The following is a 20,141-nucleotide window of genomic DNA, read 5'->3' on the forward strand; positions in this document are numbered from 1 at the left end:
AATTATTTATCAGGAAGCTGCTGTTTGCTGGGGGGCAATGCTGAACACTTATTACTGATGACAACCTTTAATCTCCACAGCCAAGAACCTCCTACTGGCTTCCATGCTTCTCCCCTTGCTCTTCCTCCATTCTTTTTGTGTAGTGACCAGAGTGATCTTCGGAAAGTACAGGAAACTACATCGGGGCACTCCTTGCATAAACCATCAAGTTCTACCAAACCTCCTTTCAAGCCACACCTTCCTTTCCCCACTGCCCTCAAGCCACACTGACTGCTTTCCTCAACTGCTATTCTTCTCCAGCATTGTGTCCCCACCCCAACCCCACCCCCCAGCCCCCTCAAAGTTCCATACTTGCAGCTCCCTGGGCACGGAGCACTCAGTGCCGTCTTCCCGTAGCTGGCTCCACCTTATCACTCAGGCCTCAGCTCGAACGTCAGCACCACTGGGAGGCCCTCTGACCACCCTATCTGTAAGAGTACCTCTCACCCACTTTCTATCTCACCGCGGTGTTGTTTTTCAGGACATTTTACTATCTGAAATGATCTTGGTTTGTTTTTTTTTAAAACTAGTATGTAAATTCCAAAAGACCTTGTCTGTCCTATTCCTCACCATTTATCATTGGTGCCTAGAACAGTGCCCGGTGCACAGTAAATGCTCAGCTCGCTGATCTCTGTAACAAGTGACCGGCACACTCATGCTGCAGATGAGGAAATGGGCCTGAAATGCTGTGGGTACGCATCTTGACCAAGGCCACACAGCTGGAAAATGATCAGAACCCATGCTTTGTGATGGTGGAAGGCTGAAGGGAGTCTTTGGATCTTTGGAGTCCACTTACGGTGTATGGTTGGCCAAGTCCTGCTGAGTCACAGAATACCAAGAGCTAGATTTTCCAGGAAGCCCTCCACTTCTGTAAACTTTCTGCCTGTCAAGCCCTGCAGAACTAATCTAGATTTGTTAAAGATGATCAAGGTCAGAAATTCATCTTTAGAAATCATGTTCCACCCAAAATATCCAAAGAGCTCTCTGGTCTTGGGGTTTGACAGCTGGACTCATTAATATTTCATGCCCTTGCCTCGATCTTTCTTCTGGCATTGGACAGTGTTTTGGTCAAAGATAAGGATCTGCACAAATTAATCAGCAGGACGTATCATTTTTGCCAAAATCAGGTATTTTACCATACTTTGTTGTCAGCAACACATCCTGCAAGGAAAGAACTAAAAGCTTGAAAGAAAATGAGGAGGAAACAAAAAGCACAAGTCAACCAGAGCTGGTAAGGAGGGCAAGACAAGTCCTCTACTTCTGCCAAAAGCACATTAGAGCCTCCTTCATTTTCATCAAAAGGGTCTGTTTCAACAGAGGTAAATCATCTTCCACAAACAGAAAGCTTTGCAAGGTCCTCAAGAGCCTTTGGACCCCCAACAGGTGCATGTAAGGACACATCAAGATAAACTGACAAAAGGTCAAAGTCAAGGATAAAGCCATGTAGGCATTAGCGTACTCAGGCACTAAAAATAATGGAAGGATTTTTTTCCTATAACCCCAGTTATATAAGGACAGATGAGGTACAAAGAAAGCTATGAGGAGGTGGTGATCTGTAGCTATGAATTCCACTGTGACAGGCTATGGCACTCGAAGAGTGCCAAACTCCTCACTGGGTAGGACAACTATCAGTGCATGTACCATGATTAATCATGAAGAATATTGTAAGATAAGCTGTTCCAGAAATACTAAACAGACTAGATAGTGGAATTCCGCACCTTATCACCAATAGTATTATAAGCTCTGAAATACACAGCAGGGAGAGATTCTTTCTCAGCACCAAACCTTTCTCTCATTCTTCATACATTGTTAGCCATGGTTTTATTATATAATAGGCAAAGTAAAGAATACACTAGGTTTCATTACAAAATACATGCAAATAAAGAATATTCCAAGAGGTTTTGACAATTTCCATGTGAGTCAGGAGAACGAACAGGTAAACAGATCATTCCCTGCTTGAAGACTTAACATACACCTGCTATTTAAGTAAAATAAATCATGCTTTTAAGGCAATCAATTCAGAATTAAACCAGTATTGTTAGAGGTTGATGCCTCTTAAGTACTTGATGAGTGGTATTTCTGCTTGGTGGCACTTACACATATATAGTATTTGGCACAGAGTTGGACACGCTGCAGATTTTTCTGGGGAGGACAGACTCTTAAAATAAGATGGGATATATCAGAAGTTGTGAAGAAGCACCCTATGAAGTAGCACCCAAGGGCACACATAATATGTGATCTTGAGAATTGAAATTCACATTAGCCAAATGTTATGATTGGAGAACATAAAGATAAAATTTCACTTCAAACACCTCTTGAGTTTTGATACCTCACTACACCCTGTGCGGGAGGCCTTTACTAGACTCAAATAGTTTGCTTTTCCAGAAGTAAGTGAACAGTTTGACAGATCCTTTAATAAAATGTTAGCAAACTGCTCACACCTAACAGCTATTGCAATGCAATAAATCAGAATACGCTGACACAAGAAAAATCACCTAACAGCACTTCCTGTGATAGGACTCTTCAGCTGCTAAGGTAACCAATGTATAGTGAGGCGCTTATCCTTTTCAATTTCAATGTTTCATCTTTATGGAGGACCAAACAATGCTTTGGAATCAGTTTTGCTTTTCCAGATTCGTGTTTGTGCAGTTGCAAGAACTTCAAAGAGTTTTACAAATGTCCTGAGGACATTACTACAAAGCCATTATTTTTGAGCAGAATTTAAAGTGTAATTTCCTTTTCAAATTCTATAGTCTCAGCTCTCCAGTCTTGTTTAGGGTGTATTACGTATTTCTGCATAATCTGAAAACACCAGCTGTAACATACAAATACACACCAAATACAAGAGTCCAAGTCTACCACATCACTAGCCCTCTTCTTCATCTCCTCTCAGGATACCATCCTCCGCCTAATCATTTTGTGAAAATTCCCAATTTTCACAGCTGGCTGCTCAGTTCTGGTAATTTGTGATTTGTTATTTCTATGTTTTTACTTTGAATTTAAGCAAAAAATCCAGTGTTCATCATATTCCATACTGTTCTCCAGGCTCCTTCCCCATATACTCTATTCAAGTTGTTCACTTAGATTTTCCTTTATGGGCTTCCTTTTAGAAAATCTGATCATGGGGTTGTACAATAATAAATGGCAACTGATAAGTGTTCTTAAAAATCTAGTTAATAAAAAATTTTTCTTAAAGGAGATTAACAATTGAAAGTCGTATGTATGACTGGGACAGCAGAATATGTACTGATATTCAGTGTGCAATAAACCAACATAACCCCAATGTGAGTTTATAAATTCTATTACAGTGCTATGTGATTGTTGTGTTACTGTTTTATTTTAGTTAGTTAGCTTTCAGGAATACTGTCATTAATTTTAAATACCGCTGACAACTATGTGTCCATGATTTACAAGTGATCTCACCCTTATGATAAACACCCAAGGTTATTACTCATTTTATATACTCACATATAATTTTCGGAAAATTAGATTCTGAAACATGACACAGCTAGTAGTAGAGAAGCGCTGGTATTCCAGTCCAAGTAGGACTCCAGAGCCCAGGCTCTTCCTCTCCCTCCACACTAGGCTATACCACATCTCATTTAAAACTCAAAATGCAGGGACGCCCAGGTGGCTCAGTCTCATTTCAAAATCAAAATGCAGGGATGTCTGAGTGGCTCAGTTGGTTAAACGTCTCCCTTTGGCTCCGGTCATGATTCCAGAGTCCTGGGATCAAGTCCCACAATGGGTTCCCTGCTACACGGAGAGCCTTGGCTTATGTGCTGGCTCTCTCTCTCATTGGTAAATCAATAAAATCTTTAAGATAAAAAAATCAAAATCAAAAAGCATACATGCAACTAACAAATCACTGAACATTAAAAAAAATCAGGGCGCCTGGGTGGCTCAGTGGGTTAAGCCCTCTGCCTTTGGCTCGTGTCATGATCTCAGGGTCCTGGGATCAAGCCCCACATTGGGCTCTCTGCTCAGCAGGGAGCCTGCTTCCCCCTTTCTCTCTGCCTGCCTCTCTGCCTACTTGTGATCTCTGTCAAATAAATAAAATTTTAAAAAAATTAAAAAATAAAAAAATAAATTAAAAAAATCAAAAAGCAAGTTTCTTACGCTAAACTGAAATTCTATGTTTTCTTAAGGTAAAATAAGAGAGAATGGGGCTTTTCTTCTTTTCTTCGTGGCAAATGAATACCTAATCCAAATACTACATTTACTAAGTGCCAAAGTTTTAGTTTCCTTTTCATCAGGCGGTTAAAAAAAAAAAAAGGCTTGAATATAGTCATTAATATTAATACAATTCCAAAATTACATAGCTTGCTTTGAAAGTATACTTTGTGCCCCATGCTATGAAGTGCTGATGTAAAATTATCCATAACCATTAAAAGAGGACACAGCATAAAAAGTGGTAAAAATGGTAAAGAAAGTGGTGTGGAGTAGCTGGCCCATATACTTGGTATTACTTTGTTTTCCTTTGAAGTTTTTGCTCAAAATAGAAAATGCTAATGTGCCATTTGGGGAAAATCCTTTTCAAATTCTCTAAGGAGAGAGAGAAACTTTAAAGAAAGTTTTAAAAAAGGACCAAGGCACATGCTACCACATGGATGAACCTTGAGGACATTACGCTAAGCGAATTATGCCAGTCACAAAAAGATGAATACTGCCTGAGTCCACTTGTTTATCTGGAGTAGTCAAACTCCCAGAAATAAAAAGTAAAATAGTTACGGGGTGGGGATGAGGAGTTGCTTAATTGTTATAGTTTCAATTTTGTAAAATGAAAAGGTCTGGAGACTGCACAATGTACACACACTTAATCTTCCTGGATTATTCACCTAAAAATGGCTAAGATGGTATATTTTGTTATGACTATTCTACCATAATTAAAAATTTAATTTTAAAAGAAACCAATGGATTATTTTTAATGTAATAATGATATTGTGGTTATGGCAGATTTTAAAAAGAAAACATTTAGAGGTACATATATGCAAGTTGATTGGTATTTGGGATGTTCGTCCTAATCTTGCCCAGTGAAATAAAAAGGAACAAAATGACCCTTCATAGAAGGGGGAACCAATAATAAAATTTCCTAATCAAGAGAATCATCTATCATGAAAATATTTTATTAGAGTTTAAACATATAAAATGTAACATTTTAGCTAGAACTGATAAATGTGACACATAACTTATTTGACTTGATAGAAAGCTGCTGAAAACCAGACATGGTTTACTGGGCTCACATTAGAAAAACTACATGGAGAAAATTACATGAACAGGCTAGTTTGCTATGAAAACAATGTATTTTTATTAAAGTAATTAAAAGTCAAAAAACAACAACAAAAGGGAAATTCCACAACCTTTGCAACTATATAATCTTTATGTAGAAAAACTATAAAGTAACAGTCTGGAAAGCAGCTCCACAATAAACTTAATCCTTACATCAAGGGTAACTAAATTATGGAATCCGTTCACCCAAAAGAAATTGTCTTGCTGTAAAGTATTTCAGCTGAGCTGATTTCAACTATATTATTCTCATTCCTGAAAAATTGTCTTTCCTGATATTTCGAATCACCAGAGATGTAACGTACAAGAGCCTGTTGAAGTAAAAGGAGAAAACAAATACTCCAAGCACAATTACATGTGAAAATGAATGAGGGCATTTTATCTATAGAGCTACAAAACTATATAAATAACCAATGATACACATAATCCATTTACACCAAAGCTCCATGAGGTGGTACTGAGTAAACACTGAGGCATTGAATTTTCAACAATGGAACATGGCTCACTCTGAACAGCAGCACATTCCCACCTTTTAGTCTATCGTCACAACACTTCCCCTGGGATCTGCATTTGGGGATTATCTAAGTCCTGGGAAGTTGATAACAAAAATGAAGAAAAAAAGCCAAAAGGCAACAAATTAAATACCCCCTACAATCTGTCTAAAACCTGCATGTGAAATATGAAGAAACCAAGCACTTTGTGAGCTTTTACAGTCATGTGTTCAACTTAGACTAGTGTCTTCGTTACTATCTGGACTGAATTTTCTGTAATTTGCTTTTCCATGAAAGTATAAAAGGAAAACGACAAAGAACAAAGCTCAAATTTCGTAAATGTACTGTCTTAGAAAAGTGGTACTATTTAAAAAAAAAAAAAAACAACCTTCTCTGTTGAAGAGATCACACTGTTGTGGTCATCAGAATAGCTTAAGCCACTTTGGCAATACAGGGATTTATCTGCTCTTATTTGTTAATAATCATAATGATAGGCTATTATCACGGCCACATAAATTCAGAATTTATGTGATCGCAAAGGCAAATGTGTAGAACACAGCTAATAAATTAAATCATGGTTGGAATCTCTTAAAAATATTTTCAAGACTATTAAAATCTGGGGGGAAAATACAGAAGTCATAAGCAAGTATTTCTTCTAAGATTCTTTAATTGGGATAAAAGTCTCAGGGTTAGCTCACAGGAATGGTCTGCAATAAAGAAAAATTAGGTCAGTGTCTAGTAATTTCTGCAAACTTTAGCAGAAAAGCCAAGAACATTCTGAGCATCATAAAATCATTCTTTTGGGTCAGGGCTTTTTGCTGTTTTAGTTCTTTAATCTTTTAACTTCTCAACATGTTACAGTTTAGAAATGTCCATATGCTTAACTAATGGGAATAAGGAAATACAATGTCACAGAAAAGATACACAAACATGATCCTTTTCAATCATAGGTCTCTCTTTGGTAAGAAATAGACCACCATTTATTTACTTTCTCTCAGTGTAGGAGGAGATTAATGGTATTAACCTGGTAAGAAATCCCTGTGTATAAATGTTAGGAGAGGGTAAAGAGTTTAAGCCACACTCTTTGTGAAAAGAGTAGGTAACCGAGGATTTCCTCTTACTCGTAGCTATGATAGAGCAAAACCGTCTACTACAGAGCTGGACCAGGTTATTTCCTGTAACTAGAAAGTTATCCTATGAACGTTTTAGTCAACCTGAAGAAATTCTGCTATCTAATGATCTTTATCTTTAGATGTGAAACATGAATAATATGCTATTTTTTAAAAAAATGGTAAAGTATCTCCCTCCTTAGAATTCACCAATTTCTGATCTTGTTAAACTTTCATAGAATCCATGAAGAATTAAACAGGCTTATTCTAGATATTTTCTAAGTAAAATTGGAAATAACCATTTGCAATTCCAGAAAAAAAAAATCCAATACAATCTAATACACACAATTAGTAAACTCTACAGAACACATACTCTATCAAGCCTAAGCAATCCCCACCCACCCACCCAAAGAAAGCCAATCTAATCCTCCTTAAGATATTCGTTGTACCTGGATCCACATTAAAAGAACTGCTAATTCCACTGCAGTAGGAAAAATACTACAAATAAGCACCCAAAACTGACCTAACAATTTCTACTCACTCCTCCTTCCTCAGAATATTTTTTTTGAGAGAGAAAAATAAGCATTCCTTGTAATTTGACTGCAAAAATCATGACCTGCCATATTGTGTCTAAGCCTATACTAGATACCAACTAATTATGGAATGCCCAAATCACCAGGAACTCAACATTATTTTTTTTTTTTTTGCAAAGAAAGGTATATATAAAATTTCCTCCCCCTAGGCTAGCAACAGGGGAGAAAAAACACTTGAAAAATGGCTATATCTGTAGGTTTTTAAAAACCTTTAAAAATGGCTGTATCTGTAGGTTTTTAAAAACCAGCACCAAATGTTCACATTTAATTATTCTAAGCAACATTTAGGAATTAACATTCCCTAACATTATGAACAAACAAAAGAGTGAACAATAAGGGAATAACCTTGAAGCAATATTGCATGTTGGTAAGAACCATTCAGTCCAATAACCGGATCGGCTCATTTATAAAGCTGCTGTAGGTTTGCCCAGTTTGGAAATAGCACACCTCACCACCAGCTAATATACCTACTTCCCACATCATCGGTGCAGCTTATTTTATTTTATAACTAGGCAACATTAAATAAAGCAACTTGAAAATATAGTTTTAAAAAGGTAACTCAAAACAATCCATTATTAGAATGGTTATCTATGCTATTAAGGGGGAAAAACCAAAACATTAAAACCACTGCATAATGTGTCCAAAAAAACTGAAAGATTCACAAATAGTAGTAGTGTCAGTTCAAGACTACATAACCCTTTATTACATTATATTGTAGCAATATTATGATCAACATTATACAAGTTTTCTTATTTCTTCCTCATACTGCAGCAATTTTATTCCCATTGTGTAACAGATTTTAACTCTGCAAATTGTTTAAATCAACTTTTTGCACCTTGAATTTACAAACCACTGGATGTTAAGTTTCCTGAAAACTATTTTACTTTTAAGCTTTACTTAAAGGTAAAGCTAAAACTCAATTCTTAAAAAACAAACAAAAAAAAAACAACTAAGGTGCTTTAAATAGAACTTTGTAGAAATATACTGATACCAGTGTTTGAAAGATAACCTACACAGGGCTATAAAAGGGCAATTATCATACAAAAAACTTCTATGGCCAACTCTTGTTAGAAAATTTATTTTATAAATAAACTTCTTTCATGATAGAAGATGAAACCAAAAGATGGAGAGTTAATTTTTCCCTAAAAATAAATAGTTGCTCAGGACATAGGCTGAGTACACTGAAATCATATTGCTTCTTTGATAAAAGAAAAAATATTTTAGCCAGGCATTCCATTAACAAAAAGACCATGCCACCTTTCCTTAGTTTTTTGATCTCTGGGTACTAGTATTACCCAAGATAGCCTTATCAAAGAAGTTGGTTGGCAAACCTACCAAATAGGAATCTCAGGTCCCTTAATTTTGATAGTCATCTTAGTAAATATAAAACTTTAGCTACTTGAACAATGGAGCTTATAAAGTGCATTAAGTATAAGAAACACAACAGAAGTGCTAAACTCACTTAGTAGGACTTTAAGGGACTTGATGTCACCAATAGGGCAAAAAAACAACATTATAGTTTTCTGTTCAGATTTTATTTGAAATCTAATTCAAATTGTCAAAGCTACAAAAGGGGGGAAGACATCTGTATTATTTTTGCTAAGTCACAACATCCTAAAACAAAATACTACTACTGCCAGCAGATCCATTATACACATTTCTGATGAAATTCATTAGCACAATAAAAATTTCAATTTGAGAAACAGCCACAACAAAAGTAATTTATACAATATAAAACAAGGACAGGTCTACAGATGCAGTTACTCATGAGTTTACACATGCATTCACAAACAAACAAAAAATCCAGGAATGCTCTTTCATTTGATTTTTTGTTATTTTTTTTTTTTAAAAAAACAGACCATTCAGGCACAAAACAAAATTGCATTTCCAATAAGTGACAGCATCTTAAAAATTTATGTCAGTGTTTGTTTTTCTTTGACTTTTTATGAGACCTGTGTGGAGATCGGGACTGGGATCTGGATTTCTTCCCTGACTTTTTAGGAGATCTAGACCGTGATCGCCTAGACCTTTTAGGTGTCCTCGAACCAGATGGTGATCTGAGGAAACAAACAGAAACAATTTATCAAAGTACTCATATGATCAAAATGGACCATCCTTCAATTATCTAAAATAATCCTGAACAGAGCAAAATGAAAGTCAGAAATAAAAAAGGCTGTAAATTTCCCAAATTTATACTTTGCCTACTTTATACATATACACACACACAATTTTATACCTTCTGTGCACTGCATCAATCAGTGGTGTGCTTGCTTAAAAAAGACTCATTCCTGAGCCCTACCACTGCTCTATTTAATCAAAATCCCAAGAAGTAAGGACTGGGAATTTGCATTTTTAACAAACTCCATAGGTTATTGATAAACCCCGAAGTCCAAACCTCTTCTACAAGGTAAAGTTCAAAACGGCATCTAAGATCATTCACAAAATTTTTTTCAACACAACAGTGTTGCAGCCTATCTTCTTGAAGGAAAAAGCACCAACTACTACATATCTTTCAAGGGAATCTTTTAAGATACCATAATTCTGTTAAGTGCAGTTCATGAAGATTACCAAAACAAATAAATACGCTTTTTATATATGTGCAAGTGCCATTTAGAAAAGGAAAAACTTATCTTTCATAAAAATTTTACTAAAAATGGTCACAAAAATAAATTTTTAGGCTATAAAGCAGTTTTAGTTCTCAGGAAAATTCCAATATATAGCACCAAATGAATAAAACATTTCTTAACCACTTTTCTGGAACTACAAGGAAAAAAAAAAGTACATAACACACATTTAAATTACCCACTGAAGAAGGATATTTATTTCCACAAATCTCTACCGAACTTACTAATAAGATGCAGGGGCAGGAGGGAGGGCGTAATGTATTTTCCTTTCAACCTTGACAAAACCAAAGAATATTCTATAGAAACTGAAGAACAGAATGAAAAGTAAAGCAGCTCCCCCTAGTCCACAGAAAACACTGGATATAATGTTTAAAAATTCTTGGCTGGTCTTTACTTGTTGGAAGCCTTCTTGTGCTTTAGTCATGAGGAGACTAGGGTGGGGAGGTGGGAAGGAATAATCTAAAATGGAAGTGTACTTCTCTGGTTTTCTAAAGCCCTTTTAAAAAATGGCTGCCAGCCAAATTATTTTCAAAAGCTGGTAAAAATGACAAGGAAACTGGCATTTGAAATATTACAAAAAAATAACTTGCATTTACCTTTTGGCCTTTTTGCTAACATCTCTAGGAGAATCTTTGTGAGATGACCTGGATCGTGAGCTCTCTTTATGAGATCTTTCTGAACGCTCTGATCGCTCCGATTTGGGTGAAGGGGATTTCACTCGTCTACCACTGCTACTGCGAGATGGGCTAGGGGATGTGCTGTGTCGCCTCTTCCTAAGGAACAAAGCCCCCAAAATATTCCATAAGTGAGTAAAGGATCAGGAATTCATTTTCCTTCTACTGAATTAGCTATTAATTCCTATCAGTTTACACTAACTATTTTCACTAACCTTGTTAATGTTATTTTCCAACAACATTCAAAGCCCTTTATAAAGAACAAGAAAGTCTCAAAGACAGTTTGATCAAAACAAAAACTGAATTCAACTAAATTGGAGTTTCTTTTGCTATACAAGACTGGGACAATGGATAAAATTTCATTAAAGTCTCTGGTTAGATAATAGTATTTTTTTTTTAATGTTAATCCTCCAAACTTGAAACTTTTATTGTGGTTATGTAAGAAAATGGGGCATCATGTTGGCAAGTTGCTCTTAAATAACTGGGAGGAGGGAAAGGAAGGGAGAAAAATTTAAGCAAAAGTAGAACTATTTCAACATTTGTTGGAGAATGTGGGTGAAGGATATCTGGGAATTCTTTACATTATCTTTGTAACTTTTCTATAAATCTGAAAGTATATCAAAATAATAAAAACCAGACAAACAAGTGGTAAATTTAGCATTTAGCCAATCAGTATACTATTTTATTTGTGCTTTATTTTACAACAGTATTATAGTATAATAGTATTATAGTATTTTACAAATACTATGTTATTTGTAATCATCTATAGAGTAACTAAGCCAGAATTAATTTATTTGCATTCACTTGGATATTAGAAAAATCTCAGTTGACTAAAGCAATTTTCTCTATTAGAGAGATTTAGGAACTGTGAAAGTAAAATAAAAACAAAAGAGAAAATGATTTTGATTAGAATGAAGACAAAGTGAGGAGTGGGTCCCTATGGCCTATGTACACAAACTCCATTTAGACAGGACTGGGAGACTCAAGTTTACAAAGGTAGCAGCCTCAGCACAGCACAGAAGAAAAGCTTATACTAGAGGCAACAAGGAAGATGTAGCAAGCCTGTTTAGTTATTTAAACCTTAGGGTTGATACCTAATATGGTAACTGAATTCTTGCACTTAACTAAGGCTAAGGTACCATTTGAACCATGCAATGGGATTATGTCCTAATTAACCAAGCCACGTGCCAACTAACTGCCCCATTTCTCAGTTAATTCTGCCTCCTACAGGCAGGAGCCAAACATGTTTATCATGAAAAAAATACTTTTCAAGTTTGTTGGCATCAGTGATGAAAACATTACAAAATGAAACATCATCCCAGAACTTAATTTATTTGGGGAGCGGGGGGGGAGAGAAGGCACGTAGTAATGTCATTTACTTTTTTTCTTATGTTCAATTAGCCAACATATAGTATATATCTTTAGTTTTTGATGTAGTGTTCAAAAAGCAATACAGACATTAAATGAGAAATGTATACCTTTCTTTCCTTGTTGGAGTACATTCATCTTTTTCCTTCTTGTCTTTGGATCGAGATTCCAATTTTTCTTTATCCTTTTTATCTCTTTCTCGTTCTCTTTCTAATTCTTTCTCTTTCTCCTGTTTTATTTTTTTAAAGAAAGAATATTTAGTCATTAAAAAATACCAATCTGGGTTAATCTCATTTATGCAATAATGTTTTACTTTTTAAATCACTACTGAAGGTATAATGCCATTTTTTAAAAAAATACCTCCTCTTCCAGGAAAACTAGTTCTTTCTTCTACTTATGCTGACCAGTTACTGAGTCCCTACCATAGACCAAATAATTACTAAACAACTTTCCATATACCATTGCATGTAATACTTCAAAACATCCTTAGGAATATTACTAATATCTCATTCAAGAGATGAAAAAGGAGACTCAGGTTAAGTACCATTTCATAGTCACACTGGATGGTGAAGTCAGGATTTGAGTCCAAGCTCTAGAGCAGGGTTCTTAACTACTTCCTCTGTCCCTCCACTTAAAAAAAAAAAAGAAAAAGGAAAATGCCAACAATACACTGCCCCTTCTATCTTAAACTACAATAAAATAGTCAGTTGTGATTCTGTAACAAGTTGATTTAATCTAAGAGAGCTCTCTCCAAAGCAACAGGCTGAAAAGAAAAATAGTTATTCCCAATAATCGCCCTTCAGAAAATCTTATTAATAACAAGTACCACTTCTAATGGAAATTTTACATCCTAATTTATAAAAGTGCAAACTGACTACATGACTATACAATTATGTAGACCAGAAAGATGACCTATCTGCTTTTTCCCACTGCTACACTCGCCACTTCTCAGTTGAAATTATTTCTGTTGATAATATAATTAAGGGAGTGGCTACAGAAAATAAACCCATAAAGCCAACTTAGCTCTTCATTAATAGGAATTTAATTTCTCTATGATTTATATGCATCAAGAAAGCTACCTGGTTGCTGATAAACAGCCTATAGCAGATGCTGCAAACAGAAATACTCTTAACAACAACCAGATAGTAAATACTTTCTGCTCTGTGGGCCACATACATTTTCTGTCCCAGGATTCAACTCTCTCATAACAGTCCAAAAGCCACTATCGATAATACGTAAGTGAAGGCACATGGTTATGTTCTAATAAGCTTATTTAAAATGAGGTGATGGCCTGTGAGGTGATGAGTCTCCTGACCCCTGGTATATACCTTCAAGAAACACATCCTCCTCTCCAGTTACAACCATGAAATGCAAAGAGATTAAAATGATATTACATGCATTACAATCATCAGGACCAGTGAGTATCTCAAGGTTTAGTCTTCCATGCAGATCAAGCACCTGCCACCAACTCCAAAAAGACTCAGGGAGTACAGATACACCTTTTTAAAAATGTGATTTTTCTTTTTTTGAAATACAAGATTTAGAGTACAGATTTAAAAGTAATGCAGGGGATGCCATCTTCCTTTGGTGATCTGTAGGAACTATTTTCCTAATTGATAATTTTATAGGAATCAAACTAGGTAAAATACTTAAAATATTTTAAACAATTTAATCCTATAAAAGAGTAACATTAGCTATTATCTCACAATCCTACAAAATTGGGGCTATTGATCTAGTTTCACACAGAACAGCAGGCCTCAGCAACTTGCCTAGGAGCACAAAGTGAAGGCACACAGGGAAGGGGGGCACCAAGACCACACAGGTGTGTGCGGCACCAAAGCTATCTGACTACATTGCTGCTCCCATCACCATTACTCTGCCATCAATAGCTTTAGTGAGTCTAACTCTGTTCTAGCTTGTTCTTTTTTTTTTTTTTTTTTAAAGATTTTATTTATTTATTTGACAGAGAGATCACAAGTAGGGAGAGAGGCAGGCAGAGAGAGAGGAGGAAGCAGGCTCCCCGCCGAGCAGAGAGCCCGACGCGGGGCTCGATCCCAGGACTCTGAGATCATGACCTGAGCCGAAGGCAGCGGCTTAACCCACTGAGCCACCCAGGCGCCCCTCTAGCTTGTTCTTATTTCTCTCTCTCTTTAGTCTTTTTGCAATGATAGTCAAGATATAGGTAAAAATTAATAGTCCCAATAAAATTCCAGGGTTCTTTCAACAATTAACATGCGTTCTAAAATTCTCTATATATAGCCACATACTTTTTACGCATAAAGAATTCAAGGCTTGGGGCGCCTGGGTGGCTCAGTGGGTTAAAGCCTCTGCCTTCGGCTCGGGTCAAGATCCCAGGGTCCTGGGATCGAGCCCCACATCGGGCTCTCTGCTTAGCGGGGAGCCTGCTTCTTCCTCTCTCTCTCTCTGCCTGCCTCTCTGCCTACTGGTGATCTCTGTCAAATAAATAAATAAAATCTTAAAAAAAAAAAAAAAAAGAATTCAAGGCTTAGAATTCACTGATGAGGTATTCTAGTACTTGGTGTCCCTCTTTGGAAACAATGGAAAAGGAGTCCTAAATCAACTTCCCAAACTAATTCCATCTTTGTCTTTGTGCCACTGCTGAGGGTTGCTGGCATTTCACTGTCACAAACATTTAAGTTTCATAATATACAGTCTTCCAGTTTTAAAAGCATGCTCTTCGCAGATTTTCTAGTTCACAGGTAGCATATCCAGAATAATAAAGTAGGGTGCTGTTGCCCTGAGACTCTTTTCCAAGTTGAAATAATAGCAAAACATCAAATTTCAAATGTTCCTGTCTACCAGTATTCAGCATTTACACATGAAAGGATGTAATCTGAGATATACATTTCCTTAAATATACCAATATACCAATATCCTAGTAGTCAAACAAATAACTTTGGAAAATGCATATTATTGAATATACTTATTCCTTACTCGTTGAAGAAGTTTATCTCTGTAATGTTCTACTTGCTCCTGAAAGCTTTGGCCTGGTTTTTTAGGTCTTTTTCCAGATTCCAATTCATCCTGAAACTTCATAACTTTGAGCTGTGAAAGAAGATATTTTAAAAATAAATCTTTTCATCACTATAGTTTTTTAAGTAGTGCTTTACTTCTTAAAAAAATGTTTTTCCTTTGAAATAAGTGTGTAAAAAGAAAAAAACAGAAACACAGCACAAAGTAGTAACTGATTAGAACTCAGTCAAAAATATAACATCAACATAAAGCTCCCTTATCTGAAAGCCACTTGTTAGAGAGCTCAACCATGCAGAATTCAAGCGATCACATGTGGGCCCACATGCTCTCTATACAGCCACATGAGATGACTCAAAAACCCATGGACTACTATAGTTCATGCCCTTAAGAATCTACTTATTATCTCAGCACAATGATAATGAATTTGCTATCTGGCTCCCCAAATGTGAAAGGCAAGGCTGCTAAGCACAACCTACTTTCAACAAGATAGGACAGCAGGCACAACACAAGATACATAACCATTTTTTTTTAAAAACAGCATTCTTTACAGTTCATGTAGGACCAAACACAGAGCTGTAGAGTTTGAAGGTTTCACTCCATTTACAGTATAGTGCAATCACTGAACATCAAGACGTTAAGAAAAGGTTAAACCACAGTAGAAATATAGAGTACATACTAATAAAAAAAAGATTAGAAAACCTTCCAATTCTGTTTCTTGTCATTTATCCATATGAGCTCAAAACTATTTAATTCACCACTGTTTGCACATATATTATATATTTTGATTATTTTAATACATATTGTATGTTAATACATATTCTCTGTAGGTTCACTTATGTTACATATATAAATATATACTTTATTATCTGTTATATTAATATAAACATAATTATATAATACATATTATAAAAATATATATTTAAATTAGAATCTAAAGATATATATGCATCTTTACTGAACTAAGGGAGAACAAGTAAGATGAAATGCATGAGAACTCAGAGAATGTTGGAGGTGGACACAGAAAGCACATACAGATCCACTGAGTTATAGTGCCAAACCTGTCCACCTTGTTTCACTCAAAGAGGGGAAGAAAACACTCTTGTCTAACAGAATTATTGTATATGCAAACATCTTAACCTATTTTATTAAGCACTGATAGGTCCTTTAAATGGACTAAATGTTACTATAAATGTTTCATTTTTATTTGGAAACAAGACCTCATTTGTTTTAGGTCCCTGCCCCGCCCTCACTACAAATGAGGTTTCCAACAGAATGGCAACAAGTTACAAAAACTTTCTTCCATTCAAAGTGTTACTTTCACTATTTTTGACTTCATGAACATTTCTCATACATTTTCCAATTTTTGCCCTTCTTCTCCTTGCACTTCTATAATCAGGGTCATTTATAATCAGAGATTTGAAGTTCCTGCCTCTTTCAAAATGCTTAAAAAATCTTTCCATTTTGTTGTTTTAATGAGGACTACATTTTAAAACACAGAAGACATAAGGGTAAGAGAGAGGGGAAAGGGGGGAAGAAATGTAAATGTCTCACCTCACCACTGTGTGTAGCCTCCTATGACTAAAGTGACTCCGTTCTACAGAATGCATTTGCGGCAAATCAGTTCAAGAGTTAAGCACCCAAAGGTCAAACAGACCCCAGCGCTACTTTGGAGAATGAAAGGTATTCCTAAAAAATCTTTTTAAAAATCATTATAAAATCCTTATAGTACCCGCTCATGTGGCCTAACTCAGGAAAAACACAAGTCCAGGGCACCCAGAAAACAGGTGACAAAAGGTCCCAACTCAAACGAGAACAGCCCAGGTAATGGCTTGATTGCCAGCTAGCTATCTCCCTGTTGCCCTGGGACAGCAACAAGGATCACCTTCCAACTCAACTACCCACTTTTTCCTCTGGGACCAAGGCAAAAAAAGGTCTTTCTGCTCCAACAACAAAGAAGACACCCCCCCACACCACCAACCAACCCATTCGTTCCACACCTCCAACCTTGTTGGTAGAAGTGGGGATGCAAACAGAACAAGAAAAGACAACTCCAACATAGGTCAGGCTCTAAGCAGTTATCTGAAAGATTAAGAACTTCCTTCCAGCCAACACCAGTAATACTCTATGCCTGCATGTTTTCTAAGTGCTCTGTGAAGAATGTCAGTATTTTATAACACAAATTCTTTGGTTTTATTAATCCCATGCTAAAAAATGTTCAGCTATATAAGTGAAACCAGTCAAAGACAAATACCATATGTTTTCACTCATATGTGGAATCTAAGAAACAAAACAAATGAACAAAGCCAGGAGGAAGGGAGAGAGACGCAAACTAAGAAACAGACTCTTAACCACAGAGAACAAATTGACAAACCGACAGTTATCAGAGGGGAGGTGGAAGGGAGGGATGGGTGAAATAGGTGATGGGGATTAAGGAGTACACCTGTGATGAGCACCAGCTGGTTTGGCACTGCTGAATTACTGCACTGTATGCCTGAAACAAATATTACAGTGTGTGTTATCTAACTGGAATTTAAATAAAAACTTAAAAAATGTTCAGCTATAGACATCTTTATTACAATATATTTGAAAAGAAAAGAGTTTTCAAAAAAAACTACAATATATAATTTTGTTATAATATATAGTAATATAACAACATATAACACTATAATAATGACCATATATATATATATATATATATATATATATATATATATATATCCTTATTGAACTAAGGAAGGACATATAAGTTGAAAAGCATAAGAACTTAGAGGATGCTGGAGGTGGAGGTGGAAAGCACATAGAACCTGGATCAAATTTAGGGGCAGAAAAGAGGACAGGAATAAATCTCATGAGCCCTGAGTTCTAGTTCAAATTTGCCACCAGTTGTGAATCTTTATTCCATACAACTAAAGCTTAAACAATGGAGAAGAATTAGATAGCTCTAAAATGAAGCCAAGACCTAGATTTTAAAATTAGGGATGTGGCTCACAACTTAAATCTCAAAAGGGTAGTAAGTTGTGAGAAGTAGGCACTACATGAATAGGAGAAACAATGAGAGTATATAACAACGGAAAGGCCAGACAAGCAAAGAGCACAGGAAGTATAGAAATGGATGTATGTAACCACACACACACACACACACACACACACACACACACACACACACACATAAGTGTGTATATATATATCACAAACACACACACATACAGATACAGTGTGGAAATAATAATGTTCATAAAAACCATCCAAGTTACCAAAAAATAAATTATGTGGTTTTCTTCTCCAATTTAAGCCAATAAGGAAATAGAGTGTTTAAAAACTATCCAACAGTCAGTTTTGGCATTTAAAGGGGGTAACTTCACTATCAAGAAAATATATTTTTATTCAACCCCAGCAAGGCAGAGTTCAGTAAGGTTGGGAAGAGTTCTGAGAGTTAAGAAGGGGCATGTGCAAGTTGGAAAAAACCCACAGGTGGAATACATTCACTGATACATTTCTGCCCCTAAAAAATTTATAAGGAATGTATATAAATACATCCCAGGAAAAATGAATCAACATGTTAACTCTGAAAATCTCTCCTCTTCACTTATAATACAGTATACTGATTCCGTGTAAGGTTAAAACAAAATACTTTCCCTGTTAACATTCTGGCTTGGTGATATCCAAGAAAGAGTTTGGCAAAAACTTGTACCAGTGCAACAGTGATTAGAGAACTGGAAACAAGGAAACCACTATGGCAGATATTATAAAGTAGTAAGAGGAATAGTGCTGACACACAGTAGGCATGCGAGATACTGTTAGTTAAATTAACGGATAAAGAATTAAAAATACACTCTCATATACACTTCTGAGACTCGGCTGAGTGCTACACCAGCGTTTACTGGGAATGTTTCATCTCCCTGGGGCAAGGAATGAGGAAAGGTTCCCATTACAACACCCTTCCTTCTCTGATATTATGTCTGACCAGTTTTGGTAATAAAAAAGGCATTAAAAAAGGAGAGGGTATTGAGGGAGGGAAAAATCTGCTTGAGATTGTTCGGATTCATTGTCCTAAGTTTTCCCCCTTCTTACTGTTAAGTCCCACTTAATATCTACTCTCCCCACCACAGAAGGATGCAGATACTTAAAATGATCACGTAACTTGAATGTGCCAGAAAATCTCTCTTTTCCTTGTTACATACTATGTGCACTCAAACGTTATGGACTTCATAATGCCAAATGTAATGTACTCACTGGAAGAATCAGTATCTTAAAAGGATCTCCTCTGTGCCAGGCACTAGATTTATGATGATGAACAGACAAGCGCCACAGCCCTTTCCCCTCACGTAAATCACAGCCTCGTCGGGAATAGAGACATTAAACAAGCAAGCTAAGGAAATAAAATTAAATAAAACACATACCACAATACATGTAAAATCACAAGAGAAATAAATAGGGAGAAGTAAGCAAATGCTGAAGTGTAAAAAAAGGATAGCAGGAGAGAAGGGATGCTTGAACCAAGAGGCCTACAGTAAGTCAGGTGGTATGAAGGTTTCCAGGCACAGAGAACATAGTATACAAAGGAATGATGCCAAGAGGGAACCTAGGTCGGTGGAAAAGAGAAAGAAGGCCAGTGAAGCATAGTTTCAACCTCATTGCCATACTAACTTCAATTTCACGAAGTTTAGCTCGTTTTTCCTCACTCATTTCAGAGTACTTCGAGAACTTGGACTCAGTCATTTCTTCTTTGATTGGATTAGAGTACAAATGATGTTCTTCTGATTTGGAACTTTGAGTATCTTCTTCATCTTCACTTTCTTCTTCTTGACTGGAAATAAGCAGAATATATCATATGTCAAGGCAAGAAAAAAAAATGTTACATTTTACAGTCTGGCTTTTTTATTTTTCACTGTCTCAACCTGTAAATAATGTTAACAAAACGTAAGAGGCCAATTCATCACTAAAACATTTCTAGAAAATATTT

The 20,141-nt window shown here is 36.1% G+C and overlaps 1 protein-coding gene across 4 annotated transcripts in view; it reads right to left on the reverse strand.

Annotated features, from left to right (window-relative positions):
* Positions 1 to 5,144: 5,144 nt before the first annotated feature.
* The window catches only part of LOC111147560 (U2 snRNP associated SURP domain containing), a 53,053-nt gene continuing 38,056 nt past the window's right edge, over positions 5,145 to 20,141 (reverse strand). For 3 of the 4 annotated variants that reach the window (XM_022503670.1, XM_022503662.1, XM_022503687.1), the window contains 5 exons: positions 19,826 to 19,985; positions 15,140 to 15,250; positions 12,295 to 12,413; positions 10,739 to 10,915; positions 5,145 to 9,575 (listed from right to left, as the gene is read on the reverse strand). In XM_022503670.1, coding sequence (XP_022359378.1) covers positions 9,437 to 9,575; positions 10,739 to 10,915; positions 12,295 to 12,413; positions 15,140 to 15,250; positions 19,826 to 19,985 — 706 coding nt within the window. In that variant the 3' untranslated portion in view covers positions 5,145 to 9,436. The remainder of the gene's footprint in view (positions 9,576 to 10,738; positions 10,916 to 12,294; positions 12,414 to 15,139; positions 15,251 to 19,825; positions 19,986 to 20,141) is intronic. The other variant, XM_022503678.1, reaches the window with a different exon arrangement.

The sequence above is a fragment of the Enhydra lutris genome, unplaced genomic scaffold, assembly GCF_002288905.1.
Source record: "Enhydra lutris kenyoni isolate GAN:26980312 unplaced genomic scaffold, ASM228890v2 scaffoldscaffold2, whole genome shotgun sequence".
NCBI lineage: Eukaryota > Metazoa > Chordata > Mammalia > Carnivora > Mustelidae > Enhydra > Enhydra lutris.